We start from the raw sequence: 12,877 nt of genomic DNA, 5'->3' as shown, positions 1-12,877 counted from the left end.
ACTTTAGTCATCGTTCATTAAATTTATGTTAAAATTTAACGGAAATAATTATATGACCTTGTATAATAGCAATTTTAGTCTAAAAAATTGGAGTACAATTTAACACTTAGGTCATAATTCAAAATAATACACTAAAATTAATCATGATCTTAAATATTTGAGTAAAATCTCAAAATTTCAAATATCTCATCCTCTTAATTTTTTTTAATTTTATGTATAGATTCTGTTTTATGGACTTTTAAATTTTAAACTTTATTTTTTATGTGAAAATAAAATATGAAATGCATATATGTGACTCGAAAATGTAAGTACCCAAATTTCGTGAGTACCTAACTTACGGGTACTCACCGAGGTACAAGCTGATGTTTTGATATTCAAAAATTTCGGATACTCAACATTTCAGATAGTCGAAAATACGGATACTCGATTATGAGCACCCCTAGTGTTAACTAGGGGTGAGTATTCAATTGAGTCGAGTAAAAAATTTAGAGTTATTCAAGTTTACGAGTCATAATTTATAACTCAAACTTTATTTAAAAAAGTTTGAGTCGAGTTTATGAAATTAGAGTAAAGCTTGTGAAATTCGAGTCGAGTTCGAATTTCTATTTAAATTCAATTGAAAATATTTATAATGTTTATGATACTATTTGATTTCAATTTAAATGATTTTCTATAACCATATAAGATATGCATATATATTTCTTCATATTTTTTTCATATATGAATTGTGATCATGCAAAGTTGAGAGATTCAACTCGTACTTGAAAACCAACCTACTAATTACTAAAATTTTCGAGTTATTCGGGTTCTATTTTATAATTCAAATCAAATTTAAAATTTTCGAATCAAATATAGTTAATAAAATTACGAATTAAGTCAGTCAAATTAAGTTTTTAACATCAATTTAATTTTTTTTAAATCAAGTTAATTTTACTCGCCTACAATATCAACATATAAGAGTCGGCTAAAAAGCCTAAAATCACATCTCTTTGATATATATTCGCTCTTCTAATTGTTGAACTCCTCACCGAGTATTTTGAAAGTAATTAAAGAGTTTAAATATTGCTTAAGACTTAAGAGAGTCCATAACATAAAAGGAAGGACTATAAATTATTACATCATAATTTATTTTTGAGGAATGTGCCATAAAAAATATAAATAATTAAATGCACTTGTCACATGCGTTACCTTTAAACCACAAGCAATCAATTTATTTTATTATAACCCCTACTTAACAATATTTTATATGATTATTGTTATAAATATTATATTTAAAAAATAGTTTTTATGAGAAAAAAGCATTTATATTTGTAATATAAGAATTATTTTTATAAAAATTATTTTAAAAGTGAACTTTAAACTTTAGTTTTCTCCCTAAAATAGTTTTCAAACTTTCTTTTAAAATATTATTTTAGAGGACGGTCTAATCTTGTTATTTTTCCTTTTTATTTAACTTTCTGTTAATTTACATCTAAATCAACATTTTTTTCATATATATTGAAGCATTTATTTTCATCTATTTTTATAATATAATGTTTTCTATGGTTATATAACAATAGTTTGACTTTTTGTGTTACTTTTATTACGTTATATTTTTAGTCATAAAAAATGATGATTTTTCATAATTAGATCATCTTTATAAATAGTTTACCGATGCATTCAGAATCGTTTATAAAATAATCTATCATATTAATTCTTTTAATCTTCATATCCTTTGAATTTCCATGTTAGATTTTGTAATATTTGTTACACTTCACCTTTCTATTTTAACAAAAATCTATTTTTTCTTAATTTCAAAAAATAATATCATTTTATTTTCAAAAAAGTATAAAATAAATAAATAAAAGAAAAGAGTTGACGGTGGTAGGAAGAAGATGAGTGCGCTAATCACGGCCTCTTTTACTATGTAAACTTTTTCTAGTAATTACTCCAACTTTATAGTCTGAATGTCCAAGTAATCTGATTCGCATTCTCTTTCCATTCACCATGTCCTTCCCCTTCTTCTTCTTCCTGCTCTCCTCCGCTCTCCTCCTCCATTCTTCCTCCTCTCTCCCTCTTCCCTCGCCTTACAGTAAGCAGCAATTCACCCATTTTTTCTCTTTTCTCACCCATTATCTGCTATTTATTTATTTTGTCTTTTTTTTTATTTGCAGACACTAGCTTCCACATTGACTGCGGCGGCGCCTCTCCTTCCACCGACTCCTACAACATCTCGTGGTTAGCCGACGATTTCTTCACCGGAGGTTCCACGGCCATGGTCTCCGAGCCCCTTCATTTCCGTCTCCAACAAGAGAAGACCCTCCGTTACTTCCCTCTCTCCTCCGGTAAGAAGAACTGCTACAATATCCCTCTACCTCCTGGCCGTTACTACATTCGTACATTCACTGTTTACGACAACTACGACGGCAAATCCCATTCCCCTTCCTTCGACGCTTCCGTCGAGGGCACTCTCGTATTTTCCTGGAGCTCCCCTTGGCCCGAGACTCTCGCTCGCGATGGCGCCTACTCCGATCTCTTCGCCTTCGTCAAAGACGGTCAACTCGATTTCTGTTTTTACAGCATTGCCACTGACCCTCCCATCATTGCTTCTCTCAAAGTCATCCAGATCGATCCTTTGTCGTACGACTCCGCTGGTTTGGGCGATAACTATATTCTGGTCAACTACGGAAGACTCTCTCCTGGTTCATCACAATGGGGTCCTGGTTTCACATCTGACCCGGATACCTTCGGCCGCTCCTGGCAATCCGATTCCGATTATCGAGGTGCCAATTCGAGATCAGCTAGGATTATAACCACTAAAGAAAAAATAACTCGTACCGAGCAAGCGCCGAATTACTTCCCGATGAAATTGTATCAATCCGCGGTGACATTTGACGGCGGTTTGGAATACGAATTACCTGTCGATGCAAAGCTTGATTACTTGCTGTGGTTTCATTTTGCGGAGATTGATTCGACTGTTAAAAAAGCAGGGGTGAGAGTGTTCGATGTGCTGGTCAACGACAAGAATGTGAGTAGAATGGATATATTCAAGGAAGTCGGGAGCTTCGCGGCCTACGCTTTAAATTATACGGAGAAGAATTTGAGCAATTCTGTGTTGAATGTGAAGCTGTTGCCCGTGGCAGGGGCTCCTTTGATCTGTGGACTTGAAAATTACGCCATGGTTCCAGCTGATTTGGCCACGGTTCCTGAGCAAGGTAAAAATAGTGAATTTATTATTTTTAATAATATGCATGCCGAACTGAAGTTGCTTATGCGAGTTTGATTGTTCATTGAACTGATTAGTTTCTTCTACTGGAAAATTAGACTTTTTGGGTAGTTTTAGAAGAAACAATTTGACTTCTCTCTATTTTTTATGACTATAATAACTATTGTTATATTAAAGTGGGTGTGGGTTTGGGGGGGGGATTGGAGTTCTCGAAATGAAAAGTGAAGAGTTTGGTGTTTTAAGTAGATGTTAAAGCATTGCTCGTAGTTTAGTTTCAATAGTCTAACATTGTATAGCATTTTTTTGAGGCTGTGTTGATGAAAATTTCCGTAAGATATGTTATTAATATAATCACTCACGAGGGATGGTCAAGTCATCATATCCATTCATTGAGTGGGTTTGAAAGCTTATATATCACTGATAAATTTGTCAGTTCAGACAGAAAAATCAGAAAATTTGTTCGTCGTTGTTCTAATTTCTTTGGAAACTTGAATAGATCCTTGCACAGGCCTTATGTTTATGGTTGGTGTTAAGGATCAGGACTTTGAAGGATCAGATTCTTGGAAGAAACAATAATTCTCTTGGTTTTGAAAATGAATATGTAGAAAAAGTTCACATGTAAATAATGTTTGTGCTAAAAAGTGGTTAGGATACATATATATTTTTTAAATGGATGTTTACTTATGTGGCAATCTTGTAGTGGTCGCGATGAAAGCATTGAAAGATTCTCTCCGTGTTCCTGACCGAATGGGGTGGAATGGTGATCCATGTGCTCCTACTGATTGGGATGCTTGGGAAGGAGTTACATGTCATACTAACAAGAATGGAACAGGCCTTTCATAACTCAAATGTAAGTCCCGTCTTTGCTTTTATTCAATGAACAAAACTTTCATACTTGAATCAAATAAAATTTGAATAGAAGTAAAGATAAAAGTAAAATTTGATAACAATAGGAGATTAGAGATGGAGTAATTTCTTGGTCAGAGGAATTATTTTGCGAAGGAGACTCCGAATAAGAGATGTGATACAAGAGGATCAAGAAGGTAATATTTAAGAGAAATGAAAACATTGTAGAGAGAAGGAAAAGTCAAACACTTCTACATTAGATTTACTAAGATTTCTTTATGCATGACTTTTTCATTTAATAAAAAATACTTTAAATCTGCACTTCACTTGGGACAGTAATTTATTTTTAGTTGACTGAAGCGTTGTAACTGTACCAAAGCCAACATTTTATATTTTAAATGCTTATTGCATATATTGCCTTTGCACATATTTCAGAGAACTTGGAAGTCAAGGCTTGAAGGGGGTTATCAGTGAGCAGATTAGTCTTCTTTCAAACTTGATAAGCCTGTAAGTATTAGCTGCTAGCCTTCTACTCAACATCATATATACATAGTGAAGATATGAGTAGTAAATGATTTACTAAGCATGATTACCTTTCTAACTTGTTACACTTGGAGCACTCAACACATAACTTGTATAGTCCTTCATTGTGGGGGAGTCTAAAATACAACCAGTTAATATAAGGCTAAAAAAAGGCCGCAATCAGTTGTAACCGAAAAACTTATCAAGTGCGTAACTCTTTAGAGTAAACTGGGTAACATTTTAGATTGAAACCGAAAATATTACGTTCTCCATAACAAATCATGTAAATTGCATAACTGTTCTGGTTGCAACCTAAAAAGTTATCATTAAGAAGCTCATGTAACATTCTCGGTTGTAATCGAAATTATTACCAATTGTGTTACCTTTTAGAGTAGACAGGGTAACATTTTAGGTTAAACGCCGCAATGTAACGTTATCGGTTGTAACCGAAATTATTACCAATTGTGTAACTTTTTAGAGTAGACATGGTAACATTTTAGGTTAAAATCTGCTGTAAATTAGCCTTAGATTTCCTGGCCGCACAGCAGAACCACCGCTTCATTGTTGCTTCCTTTTGATTACTTGTCCTGTTGTGAAAGTTGTATATATATTTTAAATTGTTCAGGAACCTCAGCACTAATTCCCTGGACGGCACTCTACCAATTGGGCTTGGACAAAAGTCCCTTGCACGACTGTAAGTCCTAATTCTTTCATTAATTTGAAGTGCACTGCAGACTCTTATAACAGTCTTTCTTTCACTTTTCTGGCATTTAGGTGTTCTTTTTACCCTTAACTAGCAAAAATATTGTTTAATCACAGTTTGTTCTGTGTAGACTTCTGTAACAGCCTTTTTCTGTAGCCAGTTTTCTCTCCTGTTACATTGATTTTTTCTCAACTAGCAAAAAATATTGTTTAATCGTAGTTAATCTATTTTCATTTTCATTGTGCGTATGGTCTTAGTTTTTATAGGGTAGTTGGAGATTGATATTTTTAATGAACTATTACTTCTCTGTCCCCTATCTTGCTTTTTCAATGTTTCTGCAAGATGGTGTTTCGATCATCAGATCCTTGAGTCAACTTTTTTCTCGAATTTAATGTATTGCCTTTGACTTGTATATTTGTGCAGGGATTTGTCAAATAATCAATTCTCAGGTTCCATACCAGAAAGTTTAACATCTTCAAATCTGCAGCTTGTGTACGTCTTGTTCCTACTGTTTTTTTTGAGAATTTAACACATTTTCATTTTCTTGATACATAACGGTTCTGTACATGCTTCTTATGATTTCTTTTATTCATTGTCTAAAGGTTGATTAATTGCAATATCTCAATATGATTTTGATAAATATGATGTGCTAAACCTTTTCTGACAATGTGGGGCTATGATCATACTGCATGGTTGTTCAATTGTTTAAGGCCATATTTTTAGTAGGCCAAGTAAAAATGAGCTCCACTTTATTTGGATGTCCAAACCGCATTAAACATGTTTCTTTAACTTTGTTCTCAGTGGATGCAAGTTCCTCCTTTTCCCTTGTATACTTATCGCCCCTTTTCCCATTGTGTGTACACATCCAGTGTTGTCGAGGCGTGTGCCTAGGCACGCCTGGTGTACATAGGCATGCTTCATTGTAAGGCGATAGGCATAAAAGAGCCCACCTGATTGAAGTTATCTTTAGCCTTTTAATCACTTTTTTTCATTTAATGTACCTTTATAATTTGTTAGTAAGAAAGGGATAATATCAAGCTCTATACCTCTCAATATTTGAACATTCAACAACAGACATTTACCATAAGAAATTCATGCATATTAACCAATAAAAATTGCAGGTTTTGTAGACAAATTAGACCACACTTTATTATAAAAATTAAGCCTTATTTATATGTATGCACAGACAAAAAACTTACATATACATATTTTGCTTTACTTCACTCAGGCTAACGCATTATTTGCACCTTGCACTGAGGCAATATAAGGGTTCTAGCACCTAGAGTGCACCTTGCGCCCTTGACAAAACTGGCATTATCATCACAACAACTCTTTTCTTTTTGGGGGTAGTTGATACTTTGTTGCCCAACATTCAGTCCATTGTAGATCATGTGGCCTGAGTAGAATGTTGTGGACACTAGGAGTGATATTTCTACCTATTTCCTGATGTTTTTGGAAAATTGAGCCAAATTGGCTATTTGTTTTTTTTTAAACAGAGACTATTTAGACTTTCACCCTCACATGTTTCCATATAATCCTATCGCATGGTTATTTGCCATTTAACATTTTACTATTTGGGTATGCATTTCTCAGGAGACTTAACAATAACTTATTGGAAGGGCGAGTACCAGAGGAACTTTATTCTGTTGGTGTGCACGGAGGAACCATTGAGTACGTAACGGCAATGCTTTTTTATTTGTTCTTTATTATGTCTTTAGTATGGAGAAATCATTATCTTCTTTAATTTGTTTCACATGCATATAGATGTTGATCGTTTGCCTTTATCATTTCTGCATGCATATTAGATTTCAACTGTTTGCATCTGCAAACTTTTCCCCTTTTATGTACCTTTTTCATCACTCTGTTCAACTAGTGTAGTTCCTTAGAGGAGATTCCATGATTTCATTTATTCTTTCCAATTTGGTGGAAAATTGATTTCTTATTTTCCCTCTTCATCTTAGCTGTAGAATCTCATGACTACCTTTCCTCTTCCATTGAATTAAAAACGACCCTCGTTTTATATCCTACATTTTGATAAAATTGCTTGAAACATTACTTTTGGTCTGATATTGCAGCTGGACAATCCTCCACAAATTAATAACAATAGAGGTAAAAGGAACTCATGGATTATGATAAATGAATGGACTACCAGGGCTATTTAACTTGCTTGCAGGGAACTATCTTGTCTTATTAGTTTGAAAGCTTGATTAGGGTCAACAATTGCTTGAAATGGGTTTAATATTGTCAAATTTGCTCAAACTCGGTACTCTAGCTTGTGTTTGATACTGAATGAGTAGTAGTATTCACTGAACTGAACATATGTAGCTCACACTTGAACTATTTACACCGGTAACTAAGAATTCGTTGGGTTAGATGGCATGATTGAATCCTTAGGACTGATCAATTTAGGTTTTCCTTTGGTTGATGCAAGTGAAAAGAAATAGCTAAAGCATTGATCAAATGGAATCTTGTATTTGCCAAATATAAGCCTAAAGCTGCCAACTCAAATTTTACAAATAGCTATATTTTTATGCAGTATCTGTACTCAGTTATCTTGATTTTTTTTTCTAGTCTCTCTGGTAACAAAGGATTGTGTGGAGTTCCTCCTTTACCGGATTGTCCTCTGTTTTGGGAGCATGGTCATTTATCTAAAGGTGGTAAAATTGCAATAGGCTTATCATGCTTCCTTTTTGTTGCTGTGCTGCTACTGGTGATCTACATATTCTGTATCAGGCGGGGTAGAAATGATTATGATTTTGGTCTACCTTCAGAATTAATATGTAAGTATTATCTCAGAAGTTCAGTTTTTATCAGTTGCCTCTGTTTGATGTGTATTAGCTTTGATATACATTTATGATGTCATCACATTGCCTGCCCTTTGATATATTTTAACAATAATTACAACTGATAGGCTAGTACTGCACTCCCGACTCCAAAAGTTTAAAGGTAAATTAATCATTGCCGTTGAACTAATGGACTTTAGAACCTGTGTATTTTGTTCCTGTTTTGGAAGCTATAAATTACTTCAAAACATATTAGAAATTTCCCAATCCTGAAAGCTAAACTTCATTAGATCCATCATTGGAGTCTTGACTGATATCAACCCGGGGTTATGATTCATGGAAAGATATGCTTTGAATATTGAGTTAGAAATGGAATTCAATAAGACGAACCGGGAGTTTTTGGACATGATATGTTTGACTATTGCTGGGAGGGGGGGGGGGTTACGTTTGTTAAGTAGTCTATGAAAAGTGATTGTTGTTTTTCACTCACCGGAGTGTTTTTTATCCTCTATGGAAGCTGTACGTGGTTTGAAATCAGATGTATCCAAGTGAAACATTTTAAGCAAAGTCTGTGTATGTATTTAATTATTTATTACGATTAAGAATTTTATGGTTGTGGTAAATCATGTTAAGGTTTGATGTTTGATTCCCACTAGGTGGAGTTTAAGAGAAAAAAACTCTTCCGGAAGATGCTAATTTCCTCTAATGTTCGTTCTAGACTGGATTCCATTTTGGCAATGTCCATTGGCATCTTCCCCATAGCAATTCTTACATTTTTACAGAACTTAAAATTTATTGCATAATAGAGGAGTCATACCAACTTTCTAATGTTCTGTTGTACGCTAGAGTGCATGAAAAAATGCTCTGCCACATCTTCTAATGTGAAGATCCTTTTATTTTAACAGCTAATATGCATTATGCTTAAATATTGATGATGATTGTGTGAAAAAACTGATTGTTGGCGGTTGGCAGCACTTGCTGCAAAGAGGAACAGGTACCAACGACAGAAGTCACTGATGGTTCTTGAAATGGAGAGTCAGCACGCCAAGGGGATGACATCACTTCCCCTTAATCCTCATTAGTTGCCACCCAACCAGCTTTGGTTTTCATAGTTGCCCACTCACTCACTCACTCACTCACCAAGAGGCCATATATCTTAGATTAGAGGGTGACCCATGCAATGCAATTATAGAGAGATTATACCATGAAATAAGACATAAAGGAGTTGGTGGATTTGGATTTATTCAACAAAATGGGGTCTTATAAAATGCAAAGGTGATAAGGTCAGTGTATGTGTCAGTCATAACCCCCCCTCTTTTTTGTTGTTGTTGTGAAATTTGGTGAGCATTGCAATGCACGAAGTTTTAGGTAAATGGCAGCAGTAATGTAATGGGAAGAGGGCCAAGGCATTTTTAGCTGATTCTAATCGCAATATTCAGTCTCTCTTTATGAATTTTGGGTTTGTGTTTTCCTTGTAAAAGAAAATATGAAGCATGCTGTACAAGTTGGTTCTTTTCTTTTAGATTTTGGGTTTGTATTTTATTGTTGGCTTGGGTGACCGCATCAACGCTGCTTTGTAATGCAATAAATAAATACAAAAATCAATAAAATAAAACTTTCGATCAATGGTTGAAAGTGAATTTGAAGGAGAAGATGTCTCCGTTGTAAGGGCTGGAATAATTTTTTGGCAATTGTGTTAGAATATTTGAAGGAGGAGGAATACTATGATATTTGATAATTATTTTATTGAAAAAATAAACATTAAAGAGAAAAGCATCCGATTGTGGGAGGAAATTAGGCATTGTAATAATGCATAGTCATAGTCGGGTTCAGGCATATAGTTCAACAAAAAGTTACACCTTGGTTATGCGTTGGCTAAAGGTAAATTCATGCGGCGTCGTTTATCGCCAATCAAATCATTAGAAGTGAACTGGAAAACTGAGTATTTCACTTCACCATGACCCTCGGGGTTTTGGTAGCAGAACCATGGGCTTCGCATGAACTTCTTAAATAATTTATATTATTTAAATTTTATATATTAGGTAATATATAACTACAAAAAAGTAAATTTATAATAATATATAATTTGATAATTAAATATTAAAAATATATTATTTAAAGTTTTAATGAAACATTATTATATACTAAATTAAAAGCAAGATAAATATTTTTTAAAAGGTTTTAAAAAATACTATAGGTGAGAATAAATGAACTTAAATCAATAATTTATAAATATAGATAAATTCAAGTAAAAATAAAAAATGATATTTTAGATTGTACTAAGCTTTAATAAATATGAGATGTGCTAATATCATATATAAACTTATCTCAGAACACATATGTTGTGAAATAAATCACGATGTCCATTTAGAATAATTCATGTACATATTAAAATTTTCGAGTTATTGAATTATCATGACCTTTGGAAGGTATAGTACAGAACTCATATCGGGTTAGTATACTCTAATAATAAATAAATATTATTTCTCTGCTTTCTAATGAACGAGAATAGGATATAATTGACAATAAGACTACGATACTGTTGTATCCTTCAGTGCATCCTAAGTTAAAATTAATTATGGTACCTATAATTGTCAAACATTAACAAGAATGATCAAAATTAAATACATAAAAGTAATAAATAAATAATTTTAAAATAAGTAATTTAAATCATGACATATTGTGACGTACAATCCATATTATTTTAAAAAAATTGACATTGATTTAATGAATAAAGGTACCAAATATGTAACAATTGATAAATATAAACACTGGATTGGTTGAAAGGAAAGCACATATACTACGTTTCAAAAACAACAAATTCAAGTATCACATGTGCAATGAATAGAAGTTTTTAATCTAGGGTTTCTCTATTCTTTTCTCTTTTTCTTTAACTGCGGTTAATCTTTTTTCTTCTTCATCTTTGTGATCGACGGCGACACCAATTTTGATGTTGGCCGCCAACCACGGTATTCATTGTTTTCCCTTTACTTTATTATAGCGTATCTTAAAAAAATTCTTATTTTTAATAATTTTCCTTTATAACACATCTTCTTCTGCCTTTATGACATGTTTTTCTTTGCCTTTATAACACGTTTTCGATTGTTTAGCTGTTGTTTTCGTTTTTCTTTTTTCAGGGTTGGATTTGAATTCGTCAAGACTGATCAAAATGACGCTTATTTATTATCATGTTGATCTTCCCTGCTTTGGAGCCTCGGATTGAACTTAGATATGGGATTTGCGTTTGTAGATAGTATTTTCACATCACTTGATTCTGATTTGTAGTTTGTTGATGGCCTTTCAATAGTTTCATCCCTTTTGTAGTTCGTTTACTGATGCAATCAGATCTGTTTGTATCTATCTTTTGTTTAAGTTTATTTTGTTAGGTTTGACTAGTTTTTTGTGTTTAGTTTACCATTTTAATTGTATGCCCTCATTGTAATTTGAATATTTTTTATTTTTTAATATTGTATGCTTCTAAAAAAAATTATATCACATGTGCATTGTTTGACAAATATAAGTATCAAATTGATTCGGAAAAAATACATCTATAAAAAGAAAAGAAGACAAATTTATATACTAAATAATATATTAAACGTTTTCAAAATCATCTATAAGATTTCAGTATTTGGAAATGAAATCTACACAAATTTTACGATTCTCGCTTTAATTATTCTTCATTGATGGTGAAGTTCTACGGTGCGGCAGCCTAATATACGGATAAAATAAGGCGTTACCGGTTTTGTTTTTATTTTAAATAACAAAACCGGTAAAAAATGACCGAAAACATTATTATTTCTACCGGTTTTGTTATTATTATTTATTACCGATATAGGTAATCGCGAGAAAAATCCGGTAAAAAACAATGTTTTCGGTAAAGCGCTACCTAAAACATTATTTTTTTGACCAAATTTTTTCTACCCGTTTACCTATTTCGGTAATTAGAACCAGTAGAAATAATAATATTTTTGGTCATTTTTTTATCAGTTTTGTTATTTAAAATAATAACAAAACCGATAGCGCCTTATTTTAGCCGTATATTAAGGTGCCGCACGTGAGCATTTCCCCATTGACATGAGACATTTTAGATCTTTACTGTAACACCCCAACCGATATTCAACCCAAATACGAGTTTGAGGCGTCACATTACTTTACAAACTTTGACTTTTAAAGAAAACCGAAGAATTTTTTTTTAAACTTTCATTAAAATAACATTTTTACTTTACATTAGCTGACCAAAACAATACACAACTGAATAGAGCATTTGTAACTAACATATTTCTTACATGCCAACACACTACATACAACAAATACATACTGTGACTTTACTTCTGATCTGATCGCTGAGTGAAGATATGTTGCTCTGCAATTTCCTATTCTCGATTCTTTTTCTCTTCGGAACCTACGTGTAAAAACACTTACACACTAAGTCATAGACATAGTGAGGCATAATTACATAATAAAGAATTATTAAGAATATAATTATGCAGTCTACTATCCAAATGTAAATATACTATCATATCATCATTTATCGTACCACATATGAAACAATGTAAATCATAATAATACCATATTAAAATACAATCATATACATACTCTTTATGTCTTGTTTAAGCCCATATACACTATTGAGAACTCAAGGTATACGAGTACTATGAGGTTGTGCACACGTATGCTGTCACCACAACTCAATGAATGTCCCGAAGGACCTATCCAGATGTCATAAAGAACCTCGGCAACTGTCCATAGGTCCCGAAGAACCTTGGTAAATTGTCCATATGTTCCTTAGAACATAGGTATACTATCCATATGTCTCGA

General features: G+C 33.0%; 1 protein-coding gene across 1 annotated transcript; it reads left to right on the top strand.

Annotated features, from left to right (window-relative positions):
- Positions 1 to 1,959: 1,959 nt before the first annotated feature.
- Positions 1,960 to 9,583, top strand: LOC120163166 (receptor-like protein 4). The gene is given in 9 exon segments (XM_039173165.1): positions 1,960 to 2,071; positions 2,154 to 3,194; positions 3,906 to 4,059; positions 4,487 to 4,558; positions 5,199 to 5,267; positions 5,700 to 5,768; positions 6,870 to 6,947; positions 7,848 to 8,056; positions 9,032 to 9,583. Coding segments are annotated over 9 exon segments (1,887 nt in total). The 5' UTR covers positions 1,960 to 1,986; the 3' UTR covers positions 9,142 to 9,583.
- The last annotated feature ends 3,294 nt before the right edge of the window (positions 9,584 to 12,877 follow it).

Source organism: Hibiscus syriacus, unplaced genomic scaffold (genome assembly GCF_006381635.1).
Source record: "Hibiscus syriacus cultivar Baekdansim isolate YM2019G1 unplaced genomic scaffold, ASM638163v2 tig00111427_pilon, whole genome shotgun sequence".
NCBI classification, from domain to species: domain Eukaryota; kingdom Viridiplantae; phylum Streptophyta; class Magnoliopsida; order Malvales; family Malvaceae; genus Hibiscus; species Hibiscus syriacus.
The sequence above is the reverse complement of the archived record's forward strand: the minus strand, read 5'-3'. Positions and strand labels throughout refer to the sequence as shown.